Here is a 21,194-nt window from a genome sequence, read left to right on the forward strand (position 1 = left end):
TATGGGAGACTTAAGAGTATCTGCTTAAAATAGTTGGTAGCAAATAGAAAATGTGCTAAACGCACAGAGGTCGCGCGCATGATTTGTTCATTTAACCAAGGGCTTCTCCGACTTTCTGTGCCTGATGATCAGCACACAACACCTAAAAGAGCTTTCCAGCCTCTTTCCTGGCACTTATCCCCGAGCAGAACGGGAGGCCGGCAGCAGCACCTTGAGGTCTGCATCCCTCCCCTAAGCACTGGGCTCCAGTCTTGTAGGCACCTAGTGAAGCGTCTGAAACAGCTGCCCAAACCTCTGTCTGTGCCTTGTTTGGTCTGTTCATCCTGCTCTTTATCGTTCCTTAACCCCAAAACAGAGGTACCGTGGGGAAGGCTGTAGGTTTTGCTTTGACCCTACTGACTGCTTGATGTGTTGCTCCCTTCCATCAATGTGACAAGAACTCTCTGTGTAGGACTGGCCAAGATGTCTCCATCTCAAAGTCCTGCCCTTGCTGCTAGCACCAGAAGTCCCAGCGTGAGAGCTAGCCTGGCCCTCGAACTGCTCCCTGCAGAGCAGCATGAAGTGGCGCTCCCTGTCTCGCAGTGCCAGCAGGGAACAAGCGGGCTTGCTCCACGGCAGGGAAAAGCTCCTACATGGACGCGTGGCCCACGTCAGCAGGGAGAACCTGAAGAAAAATTGGACGAAATCCCAGTATTTGCCTTTAAACGTGCTACCTTGCATCCCCTGCGATGTGTTCCCATAACAACAGAAGCACATTACGCACCTCTGCAGTGACGACTGCAATCCCCCAGCTGCTCCCTTCGCACCGCGCGCCTCCAGCTGGGCCCTGCAGCATAGCACGTCGCACTGGCTCGCAGCCCACATGGACAACCTCCGGTACATGGAAGGTGATCCTGGGGGATGCTGGCTGCCTGCTCCCCTTTTCCTTCCTCCACACTGCTCATCCCACTGTTTTCTCACTTATTCATGCCTTAATTCTCGTAAATCCAATCCTCAGCCCTAAGGACAAGTGGGTCTCATTCCTAAGCAATGAGCAGTGAATGCATGAAGGACACCCAACACGAACAACATATATCAGTGTGCAAAGCCTAACATGGGTAACGGTACGGAGATACGGATAGGAAACGACCCAAAGCCATCTTGCAGCATTCCCTGCATGGGCAGAAGAGAGGCATTCCTGGGATTCAGAGATTTTTTTGGTTTTCACTTGCCAGTGGAAGCAAAAAGGCTCTTTGTTTTGAGCAGTTTCAAACATTGATTGGATACGGCTGATCTTTCCATCAGCTGGTGCAGTGCCACCAGATGAATAAATCGTGCATGCATCTGTAATTACTGCTTAGTTTGTGTTTAAATGCAGTGTCACTGTTCTGCAGAACACATCAAAATCCACGTAGAAATGCATGAAAGTATATTGGGTGGAGCAAAGTATATGACAGCATCTATTTTCAGCCTTCTTCGTTTACCAAGAAAAAAATATTATCTCTACTCAAATTCTTGAGTTAACTTAAAATTCAATCATCAACTGCAACACAATTTTATGGGCTGCTCTTTATGTAAGACAATATGTTTCTTTCTTTCAAAAGGCAAACAAAATTTAATGAGCTCTACAATACCTGCCCCTACATGGGCAAACCGCTATTAAAAGCAGTGAAGAATATTGCTTAAGGGTTATAGGACTCAGTGCAGAAAAATGGTCTTGCGGACAAAGCTCCTGACTACGATTTAGGAAACCCAAATTGACTTCCAAGCTCTGCTACAGACTTCCTGTCGTGTCCTCAGGCAAGCCATCTATCCCTTTAATACTTACGTTCCTCACGAACAAAGTGTGCTTAACAACATTTCCCTATGCCAGTGAGAGGTTGGGGGGGGGCAAATCCATCACGCGCGCTTAGAAGTCACGTAGTACAGCAGCAGTGGCTGCAGCAGCACAGGGCTAGGCAAGGAAGATGTTTGTGCTAACCAGCCATCTGTCCTAGATGCTCTCCTTCCATTCTGCAGCCAAGAGGAAGCTCCAACAAAAGCTTTTTACTGGCAATAAAGTCCATATTGTCTGGAAGGATTCCTGATATTTTCCAGACCTAACACCACTTCGGGCCAGCTCCATTCTCCCACTGGGAATGAAGTACTCGCGGGTCAGTTTAAACTTCTCTCCACCAAGCAGGCAGAGACTCTTGGTCAGCCTGCTGAGGTTACTGTGGCACACCAGCCTGCAGGTCACTCCCAAGAGATGCGAGCATGGGCAGGTCCATGGAAAGACAGCAGAGACTGTGCCAACTGTTATCATTATAAAGCCTGCTTCTGGCAGCGACATGTCCCCAGGGCACGTAGAAAAGTCTCTGCACGGCCTCAAGTGCTGAGACAGTAGCTGTCCCCAGCCCCTGCAGAAGAACATGCCTGGAAACTGTTGTTCTCCTCTGATCTCCCACAAACCCACACTGGCTCTGGGGCCAAGCTGGTCCACGCTGAGTATCATAAGCTGATGTTGTTATGTACATGACCCTGATGTATCTTAAACTGGGGCATGGAGTTAAGAGCTTTTTAAGTCAATGGATTACTAGTAGTTCATAATTCCCAATATGTTGCTTTGGGAGGGATTAATAGCAAAAATATGAAGGGGAAAAATTCTCTAACCGATTGCTTGTGTAATCTAAATCACCATACACATTTTGATGGCATTTTAGTTCCCCTGTTCAACAGCATCCTGAGGAAGGCATTATCTTGTTGTTGTTGTTATTATATTATATCGTTATTAAGAGAGGGTACTTACCAATGGAGGATTCCCCTCCCTGAGGGATGGTACAGAGAAATGGGACCTCTTGTCTTAAGTAACTCTTTGAAAACCGCGAACACAGGGACCAGGAGCAACCAGACTGCAGGAGCAACCCAAACTGATATTAGGTGGGTTGCAGAAGCCTCATCTTCTTTGTTTAAATGGCAACAGGTGGTTACAATTACAGACCATGCTGTGGTTGCTCATGCCATAGGAGCTTGAGAGAAAGAAAGGAGAAGTTGGTGGTCAGCATTCATCCAAGATGTCTAGCTAGCTCAGCCTGGCCCAGGTGACAGCCTTTCTTCTTGTGGGAATGAATGAGCTATTCTGTATGTGGCAAACACTCATCCTCCTCCAACAATTATCCTGCTGCGGAGGAGAAACTTTTTTTGCTATGAATTTTCCCTTACATATCTCTGCTTTTGGATATGGTCTGGACTGAAACCAAAATGCTTCAATATCACAAAGTCATTCTCAGAGGATTCTCAGCCTGACGATGACTGAGAAGTACCAGAAAGCCTATTTGCATAGCACAGATTTATAGACCCAGGAGATCCCCCTACGCCTGGGTCAACTAAGACATTTTTAGTGCACAGCCAAAGGTGAACTTTCCAGGTTTTGCTTTTGCTAGCAATGAGTTGCATCCATTTGCACAGAGTTAGAAGAGAACATAGGTCTGAAATTTGTGGCTTTCCATACCTACAGTTTCTGGCATGGATGTATAGATGGGATTTGAAAAAGGGAATCTCTATAGCTGGCTTAACAGGCCAGGAAAACAGACAGAAGAGCATATTCAGTAAAATGATTCCCACTACATCACCAGCAAGCCATCTGCCTCAGCAACATTGCAAGTAAAAATATGAAAGAGGTCCTTGATTGAAGGCAGCTTCAGAGAAAAAAACCCACACCACTCCTCATAATTATCTGTTGCCCAGCTCTGGGCACCCTCTATCTACTTGATGCAAGAGCTCAGATCTCATTAGCTAATGCTTCCCTTTGTAGCAGTAGGTCTAAATCCCTCACCAGCCACTACCTCTGCCAAAGATACAGACACCTAGCACTGCAAAAGCACTATAGCTCTGTACCTAGTTTTTTTCTTTCCACTTAGAAAAGAAGATGTTAATGCTACTTTGCCACCTGCCACAAGTGGTTATATAGATGTCCTGGGCCTTCCTTCCTACCCTGATGAATGTCTCTGGCCAATGACTGCTCAAAAGGTTGAAGTCCGCAGAACTGGCTTCATCTGTGTTCACAGCTGTTTGCTTTCCAGGGTCGAAGTAATTAGCTTGCAAGATCGCCTTGGGCCGAATCAAATAAGCTGCTGTGCAGTATAGCTAGCTCTGTGGCTAGCAAGCTTTTTTAACTTTGTCAGCTTGTTCATTCAGGGGACTCCATCTGCTACAAGATGGCTTGGTTTATGTCTCTCCTGTGTTTGGGCTGAGCAGCTTCTCTGGGTGATGGCAGCACTGGGTGCCATGTGGGTGAATCAGCTACCTGGCATGATCATACCAGGTGCCCTGCTGCAGCACAGAGGCATCTGTCCCCCGTGAGGACTCCTTACCAGAACAAGCCCTTCATTATCAAAAAGTCCTCATGACTTATTTTTAGCTCTCCTCTCCCTCTTCCTTTTTCAATATAGAAAGCCACCAGCTCTAGTATCAGCAGGTTCCTAACAGCAGCCACTGGAGTTTATTTGTGAAAGAAAGCATCAAAGCCACTACTTACTCTGTTGCTTAAAGGTTTAGACATAGATTCTGCTCACTTCCAGGGTGCTGGGTCCCACCATACTTCATCCCTATTCTAGCTCAGCTATACTCCTTCAGAGCTGATCATAAGAAATAAGTAGATGCTTACATAAATCAACAGCTAGACTGGAGCTGTTGAGCCTTTATCCATTTCAGCTGGAGTTCGAGTTGAGTTTGTGTCTATCCTAGCATGGAAAGGCCACCTGCAGGCAGGGCCACAGGGAGAGAAAAGGCTCCCAGAGAACCTTGCAGAGCTTGAGCTCTGTGTCATCCTGGTGTGCTCGGATTTACGGAGCACCGCTGGAAAGATCCACTCACCCCCACAAAAATTCTTAATTTACTGAAAACAAATGCGACTCTGTCCTGTGGTCAGCAGCTCTGCACTAAACAACAATTTAAATCACAGAAGCATTATATAAACTATATTGCCAAGATGAGTAAGCTCCTAGAAATGATCACACCACTACTAACAAACTGTTCAAATCTAGTGGCCCTGCAGTAATCACAAGAGGGGCCTCAGTCACACCACCCAGTTCTCAAAGTAACACGGTATGAAGTGGCCATAAAGGAGACGGTAACACACAGAACAAAGCAGTTCTGGCTCCCTCTCTTCCTCATCTCAGATAGGATTTAGGAAAACCAGAGAACCCCTTCTTCTGGTATGTTCAAAGACTCAGAACAACTTCCATAGAGAAGGGTCTCAGGAGAAGAGTCCTCTCCCAGCTGGAGCAGAGCTGCTCAACAGGGGGTAGGTAGAGGCCTTCAGAGCAACACATGGTGAATAGGAAAGAGAACAGCTGTTCCTATATAATAATTAACAAAGTTAAACTCTGACATGGTGGTTTAAAAACAAAAAGAGGTGGTTTTTCCACACACAGGGTAGTTAAGCTTCCTTGCTGAAGATGTGGCTGTTAGAAGTTCACATATGTTCAAAAAGTGCTGAGACAAATTTATGGAAGAAAAACCATTAAGGACTAATAAATACAAAGATATCACTGTTCTTTCAGGAACTCCATTATCCACAAAGCATTGGAGGCTTGGAAAATAGTCCGAGCAGTGCATATTTGCTCTGTATTTATACTCTTCTCTCAGCATCTGCTCTTGGACACTGTTAGGCTGGATGGATCTTTGATGTGATCCAGACCATGGTTTTTCTCTTTGGTAAGCACTCTAGTACATTAAAAAAGTCTTTCTCATCCCCTCTTACATGCCTTTCAACTTTCAAATTTCATTTCAGAGAGATGAACCTACACTCTCTTTCCCAGGGCTGTCGCAAAAGCATTTCTGAATTGGTTGTAAGCTTTGGCTTTCCCTCCAAAGTCCACGTCTCCCCTAGCCAGAGCTCTCTGATCACAAACTCGCACTGTCGCACATCAAGTGCTCTTCCGTTCGTGCAGTAACAAAACCTTGATGTGTTGCTGAGCAAACCACCACCAGTGGGCAAAGACAGCCAGTAGCTTATGCCTGAAGACTGTGAGCTCCAACTCCCTTTACGCCCTGACGTACCTTTGCTATTTAGTGACACTGCCCATCCACATGCTATGCTAAAAATTAGTCTGGATCCAATCGTGCCTTAGAAAATTGCAAGTCTAACTAGCACAGCTAAACTACAAATCTGCTTTTGTTCGTCCCTACCTGCAATTCCCCCTGCCTGTTCTTACTGTTAGTGCTGATACTCGCCAAGTTGTCCTTCGCGCACAAGGTCTATCCAGCCTGCTGCACGACTCCCCTTCTCCCTTCCCACAGATGCCTGCACGCCAGCAAGGTGCAAACACATAGCTCATGCCCCAGATCAGCAGCAGGCTCCCACCCTTCAGTGTAGGTAAGAAATGCGTCACAGCGTGGCATCCCTTCTGTCAAGATTTGGCACCATCCTGTCATAGCAGAGAGCATAGTCCGTATTTCCCAAGAGGGCGTAACGAGAGCCCAGACCATCCAGCAGAGTTCACTAGGGAAAATAACCCTGATCTGTTGGCCGGTGCTCACCGTGACTGCTGCTTTTAGCTCTAGCAGCCAGCAAACAGTCAAACTCCTATTCACCGGTGGTCTGGATAGTTTTCATTTCTCTCTCCCCAGTGGCTTATTGCTGAGAAAATTTCTTGGACTTTTCCACGCAAAGCACAGTGTTTGTTTATGCAACCGTTGGATTTTGGGGAGGGAGCTGGGGAGAGGGGGCAGTGGCTGTTATAACTGATCCATGCCAGCATCTCATCTGGTCAGGCATGAGGTGCCTGCGTGGCTTTAGCATCAGGAGCCGCAGCAGGATGACAAAACCGGTCAGGTCGTTTCATGGGATTCCCGTAGAGATGAGGATGGCAGAGCAGGGAGTGCAGCCAGGAGCACACAGTGGGTTGCCTAAAGTCCAGAAGAGAAGTCCCAAGACCTCCTTCCTCTGAACTAGGCTCAGAAAATGCCAGATGACCCTCCCCTCCTCTTAGCTACAGTTTTTTATTCTTGCCTGTGCCAGCTCACGTGGAAGTGCCCGACGAGCAGCGCTGAACACTTTCTAGCATTCATTAAGAGGACAGAAAGGCTCTGTGCACGCGTGTGCGCGGGCAGCATTTCCTACGCTTAGTTATTGATTTCGGAAGGGACACAATACAACTGCTTGGCTACGTTTCAAGCATTTCATAACTGATGGTTATTTAAGATGTGTGTTATATCACAGCTGTGTGTGCTGGATGAGAGCTGTGCTCTGATAGTGGGTTGTTTTTCCCATTGCCCTAAAATAATATAGCAGATATGGCCGGGAATGGTGTCTGCAGGAAAAACGCTGTCGTGCCACAGCCTCTGGGTGCTTGCTCAGAACGGGGTGCCCAGGGTAGCTATGCCGAGAGCTGTATCACACCCCCTGGAAGCAGCACCTACGCATTTTTTCTCTTCTGGTAGAAGATACTGTGAGAGTTTACTAAATGCTTCTAGAGAGTCACTACTGACACTCTTTTGGCCCAGTGCTTTTCATCTGATTCCTCACTCTATAGTTACTAAGCACTGAATGTAGTTATTTGTTCATTGGTGAAGGAAAGGAAGAAGTCAGAGTACAAGCTAAATGAGATGCAAACAACAGACATTAAAAGTGCCCATTTCTGCCCATGAACTATAAAGGAGCACAGTACAACCAGCTTGGCTGGCGACATCCGCACATAAGCATCTACAGCTAGGTGAGATGAATCCTGCTCATAACAACCTTCATTAAAAAATCAGTATTTGCCAGCAGTCACCACGATGCAGTGTTGGAGATAACCATCAAATGTCTCTGTACATACAATAGAAAATAACCCAATGGTGACTCAGCTGCTTCTGTTGACAAATGATGATCTGCTTTTTCAACCAAACACAACACAAGCCAACAAAACCAAATGCCGGAGTATCCCACTCAGGGGTTCATGGAGGAGACACAGACTGAGGCCAAGGCTGACATGCCATAGGACTATCTCGGAAGATGCTGCTGTGTCCCAGCTTGCTCTCCCACACCCATATCTGCAAATCCATATCACGACACATGGCTGTGATTACTGGTGGACCATGGCTTACTGCACCCAGAGAAGGTGAGCTCAGGCTTGGCATTGTGTTAGCATGGCAGTGCAGTGTCAGAAGGTGGGAGCTTGGCTTGGCGGAGTGCCTGGGCCACAGCAAGCTAGATGCTGCTTGCAAAAGGACTGCAAAGATGTCACCTTAGAGGCAAAAAAAAAAAAAAAACCGAAAAAAACCCCAGAGGTTTAACCATTTCACTGCCACTAACCTCAGCATTTGCGAGTACACATCTGTGTAAGCCAAGCTGCAGCTATGCTGCTTTGACCACAGCCCCAAAGCCAGATACCTCTGCTACACTATTTCATCCACGATAGCAGCTAATGGAGCCTTTGGCAAAGACAGTACAAACCTGGAAGAAGTTTCCCGTGGAGGTGTAGCGCCCTGGGAAGGGGTCCCCCTCCCCACAACACATGTAGCGTTGGCCACCGTTACGTAGGCTACCACGAGCCTGTTCCTGTAGGATAATTCATACAACAGTCTTTTCTACGTGCAACGTATCCGGCATCAAGAGTACTGCTCTCACATGGAGTTGGAAAACAGCAAATGAAGGCTCAAGAGACTATATTTACTCCCTATTTTGAATGTTACCATGTGAAGATATTCAGTTTGATCAACTAGTCCTTATAGAGTATCTGCATTTTGTAGCCTCAGTTCAATCTGCTCCTCTCCCTATATTCAGGGAATGGCACTTCTCGTGCATTTTGCTTTTAGCAGCATTATATAGTTGGGTTTCACCTCCCTGAGCCTGATAAACTGAATGACTCAGAAACCTGCAATCTGCTCCAAAACAAAAAGCATTTAAGATAAAAGATATAAGCAGTAATGGAGCTGCTCAGCTCAGGAGTATAAGTGCTAGAGGGTTGCTCATGTACTCAAAAACCTCTAACTTTTCTTCAGCTTTTTTTTTTAACCCCTGCAAGCCCTGGGCAACCCTGCCTGCAAATAAGAGCTGATGTGTCATTTCAGATATGCATCCGCTCCAGTCTGCAAAACCCTGGAGCTTGTAAAGTAGAAGGAGCTCTGGTGCCAGCACAGTGCAACAAGAATGACGTAGAGCAGGGAGAGCTGAGCACTTACTCCACATCCTCCAAAGTGCTTTTATTTCTGCTAGTTAAACAGATGCTGACTTCTGAGGGGATTATGTGTCATCAAGACTGCTGGCTGCGACAACTAATTATCTCCAGCAACAGTTTGGCCTCTAGATTCGCGGTTCAAAGTGTTTATCAGGAGTGCTGTAATCCAATGCCACGCGTAGCACTGTCTCCCCACCTGAACTTCCTCCATCGCAAATAAATGGTACCCCAAACACAGCACGGCCCCTCCGCCCGGTCCTGCTAGAAGCCAGCACGTGGGTGCATGCATCCCGCAGTGCAGCAGAGACCCTTGCAGCAGGTCTTCACAAACAGCCTGGGCAGGGAGCATCAACTCCCATGTGAAGCCTTCAGGATACTTCCAGAAGGGCCCAAGGAGAGAACAAGAAGAAGCTAAAATCAGCCCCGAATTTCAACCACAGCCTGCCTGAGGTACACAGCTTCCCATTCCTGCAGCTGGATATGAGCGTGACAGCCGTGCAGCAGCCCGCTCCTCCTGCTGAGCTTTACAAGACCCATTAAACTTGGTGTTTGGGCCTCAACCGGACCCAGCTCAGCTGCAACAAAGTCTGGCGGAAAAAAATCTACTGCAATCTGAGAGAGGAGAAATTCCAGGCAAGATCAGCCAAAAGAGTAAAGAGTTTTGGAAAGCAGTGCGAAAACAGCATTGAAACTATTATATAGTCTCATATAAATTAATGGCTGATCCTTATTAAGACTACCAGGCCAGACAAAAAACAGAGCCAGGCAACTGAAATAATTTAAGATATTGAAAAACACATAAAGAATGACAGAAAGGATTAGAAAAGCTGTAAATGAGCAAAAAGGAGAGGAGTTAATAGAGATGGCCAAGGCGGGGGTGGGAAGCGCACATCTGAGCTGAGCCCCAGACTGGCGGGACGGAGCCAGTGCTGCCTGGGTGTGTTAGCACGGGAACGACCGTGAGCTACCAGACCCTTGCAGAGCCCTGCTTGGCTCAGGCTGGGGACGTTGAGGCTTTCTTTCTGCTGGCATGGCCCAGGGTACGTGTTAAACACGGGGGACTAGCCCCTGACAGCCACGGGCATAGCTGCTGTGCACCCTGATAGGTGTTAAGAGAAAACACTCCCCACAGCCCAGTTTCCCATGCAGACAGCCCAGACTGGGACTGGAAGCTGTCAGAGACAAGCGGCTGGATGGGATGGATCCTGCTCTGCTCTTTTCACTCTACTGCTATGTTCCTGCCCCCTCTAGAGGCTGGCAAGCTGCACGGTCTCCCAGAAAGCTGGAGGCTGGAGAGACTGGAGTCGATGGGGTGGATCTAGGCACGTTTCGCTGCATCGTGCCATCGACAAGAACTGGAGCAGACGCAAGGCTTTCAGCAAGGATAGAATAAAACGGGGTGCGAATTTGCTGTGATGAAGCCAAAGGGAGCCCTGCGTGGAGGAGCTACACGCTGCCCACACACCCCCGGACATGCTGACTGGCTACCAAGAGCCGTGCATGTCGCTAGCAAGAGTCCAAACCACCTGCAATCCCAGATCACGGCGCAGGGTTTAAAGGATGCTTCCACTCACAACCAAACCCTTGCACTTCAAAGAACGTAATTACACTAACGAACTCTTCCATCATCGTGCTGCTACTGCACTGCTGAGTCCTTTGACTAGTTTACATTTGCAGCAGCCCCAGCATTAAGAGTATCTCAAACGCAAGACTATTTGGTGGGAACATGTGAAGTGAAGAGAACTGAAACATAGGAAACCACAGAAAATGAAGATGGAGGAATAGGTAAAGGTCTCCAGAGTACTGCCAAGACCTGCAAGAGAGTCCTCTACCTCTTACACATCTGCTTTTTACTGTCACCTTGAAGGACTCAGGATTTTGTTCCTGAGGACACAGGGTCCTGGGTCTCTGAACAAAGATACTGCAAAGCCATTTCAGTCCGTGGGGACATGGGAGGAAACACAGCTGTCTCTTAAATAACAGAAGTTGACAACCATTTGCAAATAGATGAGAGATCATGGCTGCAGCCATCACAGCAAAGGATCTTATTTCAAAGATTAGCCAATGAAGCCCCATTCATATATCCATGGCCCATCATAAGGCTATTGAGGGAGCATCTGTCATAAAACCATGATGATTTTATATGCTTGAAGAAGGGCACAGTAATAATAAGTCTACTTAGCTCATATACTTTTCTTTGAGAGACATGATTCTTGCAATTCTTCAGTAAAAATGAATAATGAAAATGATGAGTGGCCAAAATATGTGACCTGAGTAGGCTAAGGTTTGTTTTTCATCTTAGCATAGAGTTTGTTTGTTTGCTGTTTTTTGCAAGTTAATGGAGTAGGCAGAAAAGCCTGTGGAAATGAGTGCTCTGGGGTGGCAGAGAGTGCACAGCTCCAGTGCGCTCAAGAGCCCTGGGTTGAAGCACTCCCTCCAGGACGCAAACAGAAATCCTTCTTCTGCTTTCTGATGCAGCAGGGAAAATATTGTCATCAATGGTACAGGCTGTTGCAGAGCCACCTAGAAATCGGGGTGTCTTTGCCGGCAGAGCTGGGGACCTGGACCGAGACACGCCTGACGGAGCTGCCGAGCTCGCAGAGGGACGCGTAGAGGGTCAGGGTGGGGGACGTGTCAAAGCCACGTGAGCTCCCCATGACATGAGCAGCAGGCTGTATTTCATGCCAAGCGCGATGCGCTTTGGCAAGGCAAATAGGGAAGCATATTCACTACCAAGTCGGTGTGACTAGTTTACTCATCAGCACCAAACCCACACTCTAAGTTAAAAAAAAATAAAGATTACATTTAGAATACACTGAAAGAGAAAGTCAAGCTAAACATGATGGCTATTTTATGTGAATGACTCTAGCTCATACTTTCTTCCGCTCACTGGCAAACTCCCACTCATTTGGGTTAACAATGTCTTATTCTTACATACAACTACACAACTTCTCTTGGTACCACTTATTTTCTGCAAGCTACATAAGGCAAAGCTGCTAGTCATCCACTAACACTTAAATGAGAAACCTTGTCTCCTGCCCCCATCTTGTAATCTCCTGCCTGACTCTCTCTTTGGGTAACATCCTGGGCTGCCCAAAGCACAGAAACCCAAAGGGAAGACCACTGGTCACACACAGATCTACTTTGCTATATTCACAGAGCATTGAACGCATCTCACATGCATTAGATGTCCTGGAGCTAGAAGTATGCATTTAGGCCTTGTTTCCCCGCAGTGCACATCATATCCCCTTTAAGAGGAACTATAATGTCTGTGTGCAGCTCACTGGTAGTGGAAAAGACTTTGCTGTATGGTACAACTCCATTTTTATAATTCATATTAAATTGTAATTGAAATTCCCTCTTTTGTCTATACATTATATTTAGTTGGGCTGAGTTATTTTAAAAATTTATCCTGAATTTGGATGAAAAAATGAATTGTGGTCATATATATGCAACAGTAGGATTTCTCTACCTAAAGATTTCACACGAGAAGACGGAACTTCATACCCAAAGTTCCAGCCTATGGAGGAGTTGCCTATATTCATAGATTTTAAGCCTAGAACAGAATAAAGGTAAATCTTTCAAAAGTAGCCAAGCATTTTAGAAAGCTGAATCTTTGCTTCCCCCCAAAAATACCTGATTTAAACTCCTAGATTACAGCTGCTGATCACCATCTAATCTGGTCCCCGGATTTTGTCCAGGAATGGTATCTCTTGCAATCACAGACCTATGCAGTTTCAAACCGAAACAATGACTCACTTGGGCAGATTCATCTCACCCAATTTTAGCTGAAAGCATGGCATCTTGTCTGAGCCAGTCGCCCAGGACTCCCCCACTGTCAGCGGAGAGAGAGGCATCTCCCAAGGGTGACTCAACCCGGTTGTTCCAGGAACGAGACCTATATGCTCCTGTCTCTAATCTGGAAAGGCTGCAAGGTTTTGAATAAATCCTTACAGAAAAGCATGTGTGTGTGCAGCATCTAGTGCAATGGAGTGACGGGAACCTTAGTTCCCTCATGGAATAAAAATAGAAAGAACTATTAAAACTAGGTATTTTCACAGGTAGAAATCAGGACTCACAACACACGAACACTTTACTTCCTGCTTTCAGTTCAGATTTTGTACTTAGGTTAGTGGGGTTTGTTAAGGTTTCTTTTTCCCTAGAATAGGATTTTTTTCCTTAACCACAGTACATTCAGCCATGACAAATGAGATTGAAAATGATTAGTAGGAAGCTGAGGGATTCATCTGAGATTGACAAAGATTAATGTGTGTCTTATTCTTATCTGTGTTCTTTTTGTTTTGTCTTTCTCTCTTCCTCTTAGCTACCTAGACAGCTTAGATCGAATCGGAGCTGCAGACTACCAGCCCACGGAGCAGGATATCCTTCGAACCAGGGTCAAGACAACTGGCATCGTAGAAACCCATTTCACATTCAAAAACCTCCACTTCAGGTTAGTCTGAAAGGGCATGCCATGCTAAATTTTCAGAGCACTTTTTTGTCACAGTGTTTTCCCATAGTTCACAACAGAGAAACCATTAAACTGCTGTTTAACTAATGGATGGTCTCCACTCTAGAGGCATGGCTGCATTTCTGGGGGTCAACAATATGAAATGTTGCAATCCTGTCCTGAAAATCACTACATCTAATAAGTCTATGAAGTCCCTTAACTTCACTGTACCTTCTAAGCCAAACAACACCTTCCTTTTTGGAGGGATACCCAGTATGAGATTGGTCCCAAGTCTGATCAAGCCTCATAAATGTAAGAATATTTGGCCAAACTTTCTCTCCAAAATGGGTCAGTCACGTAGTTAACTCTGTATATTGACACTCATGATGTCAGTTGGTAGAGAGAAGAGAGGATGGAGACAGAACATCACACACACGATATTTAGAGTATATAACACTGAAGAAAGCATGGGCTCAGCCTCCCCAGATCCTTTAGCACCCGGCACACTGCTGAGGCTCTCCCATGAATATGCACATCTCTGGCTGTTGCTGCTCCTCCTGTTCCTCCTCAGGCTCCAGACCTTGGAGGAGGAGGCTGAGCCAATGGTTAAAGACCTGTTGCTCTGTGTTTAGAGCCTTCCAGGGACAATATGCTTAGAGATGAGAAGACACTGTTAAAGCGTCCTCTTAACTAACGAAGAATGAGTGCTGACGGCTCCTCACTTGTGCCCTAGGCTCTTCGATGTCGGAGGCCAGCGGTCAGAACGCAAGAAGTGGATTCACTGCTTTGAGGACGTCACGGCGATCATTTTCTGTGTCGCGCTGAGCGGCTACGACCAGGTGCTCCATGAAGACGAAACCACGGTGAGTGTCAGCTGGGTCTTGGAGGCCCCGACACTTCTTTATGGAATACTGCCTAGCCAGCAACTGCTTGGAGATCCCCGTAGGTTCACTGTGGTAGTAGAGCGATGTGCGTTTGTCAACCAATCCCCCTTTGACTCTGAAATCCTGGGGAGATTGGTCCTCCTCCATACCCTTCAAAATCAAGTCCTGCATTCCCAGGTAATGGTTCCTTGCACTGATAAAGTTACAGTGGTTTTTTTTTTTTCCCTTCTAGCTGACCTGCATGTTTTCAAAGGGTGTTAAAGGGACTCTATGTCCAAAAAGAGAGCAGCTGTGGATAGGCAGACTTTTAAAACAAATTTAAGGAAACAGTCATACCATGGTGCAGAGAGGTGTGGGAAGGCCATGCGTTCCTGAGTCAGGCTCAGGCTAGGAGTGTAACCCATTTCTTCGGGCAAAAGAAATTCATTTTCATGAGTGGTACTGGAACCATTTGATTCCTTAGGCAATTTGCTCTAGGAGAGCTTTTATAACTTCCTACTGTGACATTAGGCTCAAAATACCATCTGGAAATAAAGTTAGTGAGGACCTGTGCAATCCCTGGTATCAGAGGGAGTGCAATTAATGCAAATGAATTAAATACACAGAAAGGATGCAAGAAGACTCACTGCTATGTTTCTCCCATCCCATGTGTCATCCACCGTGATGGAAATGTATGCTTTGGGCAAGATGGGCTAACAACTGAGGCAAGCACCTGGTTGCATTTGTCTAGCAAAAAGGAATCAAATGGTATTCTCAGACTTTGGTAATTATTTTGTCTGTGCCTGGTATATGATAGCATGAAGGGTTTGCTCCTGTCCACTGATTGCGTGTGAGGCCCTTGCCTTCATTGTCCTGCTTGTAAAGATGCTGGACTTGCAGAAAGCTGTTGATGAAGAAGGAATCAAGGGAATGTTTGCTATTAGTTGTCAGCTGTCTCCTCCCAAAGGGACTGGTGGGGCTATGGTTTCTTGCCTCTTCTAACCCAGGTTTCTGAGCTCCGTCTAACTATGTGATGAAGTCACCTGTTTGTTTAGGTCATTACTGATGCCAAAATTCAGGATGTTATTAATATCACAACTGTATCCTTCCAAATAGCTAAAGAGACCAACCGAGGCACCCTACGCCTCTCATCTTTATTTATTTATTTATAATCCTCAGTTTTTAGCTCCCTGTGACCCTGGCCCTCACCTATTCAAGGATGTCCAGTCCTGTAGGATTCACTGGGGAGGAACCAAAATCTCCTGATGTGATTTGAAAAAGCCAGCCATTAACTCGATGCCATCCAGCTCTGCATCCAGATAGGGGAAAAACACCCCGGATATAAAGAAGAATAGGCAGGGAGTGCGCAGACCCAAGGGGCTGTGAGTGAGAGTCCAGTGGTCTGAGCAGAGAACAAGGCACTCTTTACATATAACTTGAGCTGTGACACTCACCCATATCATGAAACCATGAAGACCATCCCCCAGTACCACCCTGACAGCCAGTACCACCCTGACACAATAATACGACTTAACAGGGAGCAGGTTCAGACTCCTCTCTGAAAAGCCCCACGACAGAAACCTGGCTTTGTGTAACTCCACCTTTGCTTTTATGTCAGGAAAGCAGGCTTGCTTGTACTTATCTGGCGCAGCACTGACATTTGATTGCTATTTCAATCCCTTTTCGCAATGCATTTCTGGGGATGCTGAGCAACAGGAGGGCAGAGGCAGATGCTGTTCATTTACACATTCCATCATCGCTTGGGGAGAGGAGAGGATTCGGCGCGAACACCGCCAGGCCTGCAGGACGCCCCCACCTAACCCAAATAAACAGCCTTGAGCCAGGCCAATGCAAATAAGAAAAATGACAGTGTCGGAGCTTGTCTGCCCTATTATATCCCCAACACAAATGGCAGGTGGAAAACACAGCGCCCACAGACTCTCAGTCCTCTGCCAACTTAACCCCCTATCATTCAGCGTCCTCCCCGATAATATGGTTCCTCTCCAAAAAACTAGCAGGAAAAGCAGCATCTCTTTAGTCAGCTGATTTGCCGTCTGTGTGTATCAGTCACATCTGCTGGCTTTAATGACGTAAATCAGCTTTTATTGCTTCTCACTTGTAAAGCACAAAGACGAGGCAGCTAAGAGAGTAAGCTAGATTCTGTTCCTCTCTCTTCATTTTCTATAGAAATGCTTACTACGTTCCAGGCACTTCCAGCTTTATTAAGCCACTGAAGGTTTGGGGGCTGCACAGATGTCTCTGTGGGTATGAAAAGACTTGTAGAGCTTTTATTGCTGGCATGAATCCACGAGATGGAAAGAGCCTCACTACGTGCCGGATTCCCAAGAAACGCTTGCAAAGCTAGTGTTTAGAGAGAACAGCTTTTCCTCGTGACTTCAGCGCCCTGTTGACAATAATCACAGGATTTCACCATGGCATTTGACACTTCTCTAAGTCAAACTGCACTTGAGGAGGATGAAACTGCAGTTCAAATACAATCAGCCTTTAATACAGAGCAGGGGCTCTCCTTGCTAAGCTCAGGTTAATGCCAGGGCATTGGGAGCAGTATAGCTGCAGCGCCAGCTTGTCACACTGAAATAAGCTCACGAACCAGCTTTACTGTGAACCTTTTCAAACAGGAATGAGCAAAGAGCTGGTTAAACAAGGCTGGGTGAAACAAACACTGATCTGCCCCTTCCCTTAGAATAAAGCACAGCTGCAAGCTCCTAAAGCTTTTTCACGATATAGTGCACTATTTTTAAAAATTCAGCACCCATTCTCCTGCAGGATCCAAAAAAGGGCTCTTGTGTGCAAAGCCCGCACTCGGTAAGGCCAGATATTCTTTTATAAGGGACGTCTATTCTCTCCAGTACCTTGCCACAAATAGCAACACCACAGGAGTAGAAGAAAGCAAGCACTTCCCTATGTCCAAATCAGAAAGACGTGAATAAACTGAAGTGAAACTTTCTAGGCCCATATGCCCATAAAGATCACGCTTTGCATAGAAACACCTAGTCGTTTTGAATCCAGCCTCCCACATTGCCCCAAACAGCCTCCTGCAATACTGTCAGCAGATCTGAAACCTCTCTCCTGCAGGATTGTGCCCCAAGGCCTGGCTGAGGGTGCTGTGTGTGCCCAGCTCGCAGGGGAAGAGAAGGAAACGTAGAAAGAAACTTAAGCAGTGCCTTCAGCATTCCCATTGCTGCCCAATACAGCCCACAGCCAGAGCTCACAAGGCAAAATTACATATTCTGCCCCCACCCCATGCAACACACAAGACGCTGTCTCCAAAGTGTGATAGGTCATGTAGATGATATGATGATGTCTAGGCATCCACCTTTGCCTAGTCCACCACAAAGACTCATGGGGCACTCTGCTGTGCAGCAGTGCAGAGTGTTTGCGCACGGTGGAAATGTCCTGCTTTAACTGCCCAAACAACTCAATAGATGCTTTTGCCTAACAAAGCTATTTTGTCTTACTGTGGCAGTTTTGTGACTTATTTTTATGTTTCATAAGATGAGGTTATAGGAGGTCATAAGAGAAGATATTTTCAGATCTGTAACCAGGGAAGAGAGAAGGACATTAGTCATTACTCAGTACAACTGGAGAAGAGGATTACCAAAGGCAGATTTGCATTGTTCCTTCTAAATGTTTTAAAGACAGCAACGGCACAGGATCTATCATGGGATCTCAGATTGTCCTCTTTGTTTTTTCCTCACAAGTGCAAAGGAGCCAGGCCAAGAGAGGGAGACATTCATGCTGCATTTTGCTGCCTCTGAAACTAAGATATTTAGGTCATCCGTATCTAGCCAAGATATGGAGGTATTGTTGATGTCCTTATTCCTGAACATATAGCAAGCTGAAGGCATTGTGCTGTTGACCCTCGATATGCATTAGTGTTGGACTGTTAGTTCGTATTTCATTGCATGACCTGGTTAGCGTGCTCTCTCTGCTATCACTGGGCAATGAAAATTGAATTGCAGCACTCAGAAATTTCCATAGGAGTGACAAAAGCATGTGGAAGTGGCCTTGGCATCTTAGGAAACATAACCAGAGGGAGAATAAGGAGTTTCTGTGGTTACAATAATGGTCCATGTCCTTGTAGTTTGCATGACAGTTAGCACTTAATTGCAAAGGAAAGCAAAAATGATTGCATCAATTGTACGCTGCAGAAATAACCAGGTCTCATCATATGCTCTGGTGAAAAAAGATGTTTTTTATGGGTGTATTACTGCCTGGGCAGAATCTTGACTCTAGCATCCGTTCTCCCTTGTGCTCAGTAGAAAGCTGTTTGCCCCTCACATCAAAGAGACACAAACATATTTTTGCAATGACATCTGAAATCAGCTATAAGCAATTCTGTGCCTCTTGTGCTGTGTAGGAAAAGATAACTGGACTTCTAATTTTTATGGGCAAGTGGTTTTCCCTCTGAAACATGGCTGGTGTGACTGCTTTCCATGTTGGAGTCTAAAGCATATGTAGGTGCATAGATTCAAAATACCGATTTTTGAAATAGGAGGTGACATTAAGAAGCCAATGTTTCCAGAGCCCTTCTTTTAGTAAATTACTGATAGACCCAAAATCAAGTGAAACAAAAGCAGTACAAGGGATCCAAAAGCAGATGAAATGCAGATGAAATAATTTATATGGGAAAGGTATAAAACAGAGTTGCATTTAATGCCTATTACCTAATCCATCGTAACATGCTTAGTAACTCCAAAATAAGCGTTCAAGAAGCTAGTGCGGGAGCAGTGTGCCCAGCCAACAGGAAGGCACCATCCCTCTCCTACAACTCTGGGACATCCTGAGCAGCACCAAGAGGCTCTGAAAGGTTCCACCCCTCCAGGCCTGCAGGACACGATGTGATAAAAGACAGTGCTGCAGGACCACGAGTGGGGAAAAAGGATAGGAAAGGCTGGAGGGTTTCTCTTCCACCTTCTGCAACATGACAAGAGGGAAATGCTTCCATGGAAAAGTGTGATCAGGGAAACAGGACAGAACATGCTTCAGGGAAAATACCTTCAATGCCTCCTAGCAGAGCAGGCACATCTGCTCAATCATAGGAGCAAGGGTGCTCCTGAGAGAAGCCCTAGGGAAGCCTGGGGAAGCTTTAGAAGACCAAAGGGATCACCAAAGGGATCACAAGCTTCATTTCACCTTGGATTTAGTGGTAGGAGGGGGTTTATTTAGGGGCTTTAACCTCTCCTCATCCCTCCTTTAGCAGCAGCCTGTCCTTTAAAATGAGGCAGCACCTATCCTGGACACTGCCTGCCCCTCCAGAGCAGGCAAACACTGTCCCGTCTCAGGCAGGACCTGTCTGAGGTGTCGGAGGTCTCCTACAGAAGTCTGTTGAATGATTAACTCTTGGAAAGGGAAATGAAGGTGGGAGACAGCGAGGCATCACTGCTTTTAGCCCATGCCGGCACCGCTTGTGTGACTGGCAGAGCTGCTCTGCTCCATGTGATTTCACCACGTTTTCCCACCGTAGGTTTCTCACTAACCTAGATTTAATTTTGCACCTCTGTTAGAGGGAAGAGAGGTCCTTGCTCTTGAATAATACTTTCTTCTTAGTGACAGGGAAGAAAGAGGTGGGTTTTAAGACCAAAATCTTTCCCAGGCAACAATATGGAAGAGATAGCAGAGCAGTGGTTATATTTACTCAGCTAATTGGCAGAGCTGGTGAAAAAAATCATCATATACAGACCAGAAAGCCAGGTCAGGGAACCTTTCAAAACGTCAAAACTTTCTGCTGGAATTTGAAAGGAATAGAAGATTTTTAGTGTAGATGTCATTTTCTACAGTATTGGTTTCTGCTGTGTGTATATTCTGATTAAGACTGAACGCTAAGAGCCTCTGGGAAAACACTGTCATTTCCTAGCAGGTATTAATGCAAATTAATCAAACTAAAAGAAGCAGATGGATTTCTGTAGGATCCTTAAACAGTCTTGCTGCTGTAGGGAAATACACTTCACCTAACTGCAAAGCCCATCTTGGGAGAAAGCCTCAGCTCCTATGTCTAAGCCAATACCGATGGCACCCGTCATGCTTCATACGTAACACGGTGTTGTTGTACACTGCTGATTGCCCCGCTCAGACTGTTTAGCCGCGTTACGATGCTGCCAAGGTGGAGCGTGGTAAGTACTGTAACATCCCAAGATCGCTGCACATAAGGTATCAGTTTAAACCATGAGTACTGTTCGCGCCTTTCTCCGTGCTTTGGTTTTAAATCCTCAATAAGGATGATAAAGATGTCCCAAAAAATGTTCTGTGAGGGACCCTGCTTAAAACTAGTTAATTATATTTGCTTTCTGTTCCCCTGACCATCCTTCACTTTCTTCTCTTCTCCCCCCAAAGGGCTTTGGGTGGCCCAAGCTCACCTATATAAAATCTTTCCAGGTGTCCATACAGTAACAATTTTGATGCCACAGGTTGCAAAGAGGAGCATTACTCTGCAGCTTCTACACTAGCCAGTATAAAATGAGTTAGCAGAAAAATATCACACAAACGTGAGGTGTCCATATATGCTGGTGGCTTGTTCTGCGCTATGGTGAACTGCCCGTGAGCAATAGCCCTACCCTGTCACTGGTCAAGAAAACATTTACAGGTATTCAGAAGCATACTGAATTTTCCTTGCAGGCTAAAGCTGAAACATTAAGACACCTTCTTTCCAGTGTCTTCAGAGCCTGGGACAACTAACAAGACCCAATAAATAAATGCATTTTTATATTTGTACATAATCACGTCTTCCCTGGGTATCGT

General features: G+C 46.0%; 1 protein-coding gene and 1 long non-coding RNA gene across 4 annotated transcripts in view; one reads left to right on the plus strand and one right to left on the minus strand.

Moving 5' to 3' along the window:
- Nucleotides 1–21,194, plus strand: part of GNAO1 (G protein subunit alpha o1) — a 166,858-nt gene that overhangs the window by 120,498 nt on the left and 25,166 nt on the right. For both annotated transcript variants that reach the window (XM_068955270.1, XM_068955269.1), the window contains exons 5-6: nucleotides 13,447–13,575; nucleotides 14,306–14,435. In XM_068955270.1, coding sequence (XP_068811371.1) covers nucleotides 13,447–13,575; nucleotides 14,306–14,435 — 259 coding nt within the window. The remainder of the gene's footprint in view (nucleotides 1–13,446; nucleotides 13,576–14,305; nucleotides 14,436–21,194) is intronic.
- LOC138068375 (uncharacterized) overlaps nucleotides 1–21,194 on the minus strand; it is a 76,257-nt gene that overhangs the window by 32,648 nt on the left and 22,415 nt on the right. The window lies entirely within an intron of this gene.

The sequence above is a fragment of the Struthio camelus genome, chromosome 10, assembly GCF_040807025.1.
Source record: "Struthio camelus isolate bStrCam1 chromosome 10, bStrCam1.hap1, whole genome shotgun sequence".
In the NCBI taxonomy this organism is placed as follows: Eukaryota; Metazoa; Chordata; class Aves; order Struthioniformes; family Struthionidae; genus Struthio; species Struthio camelus.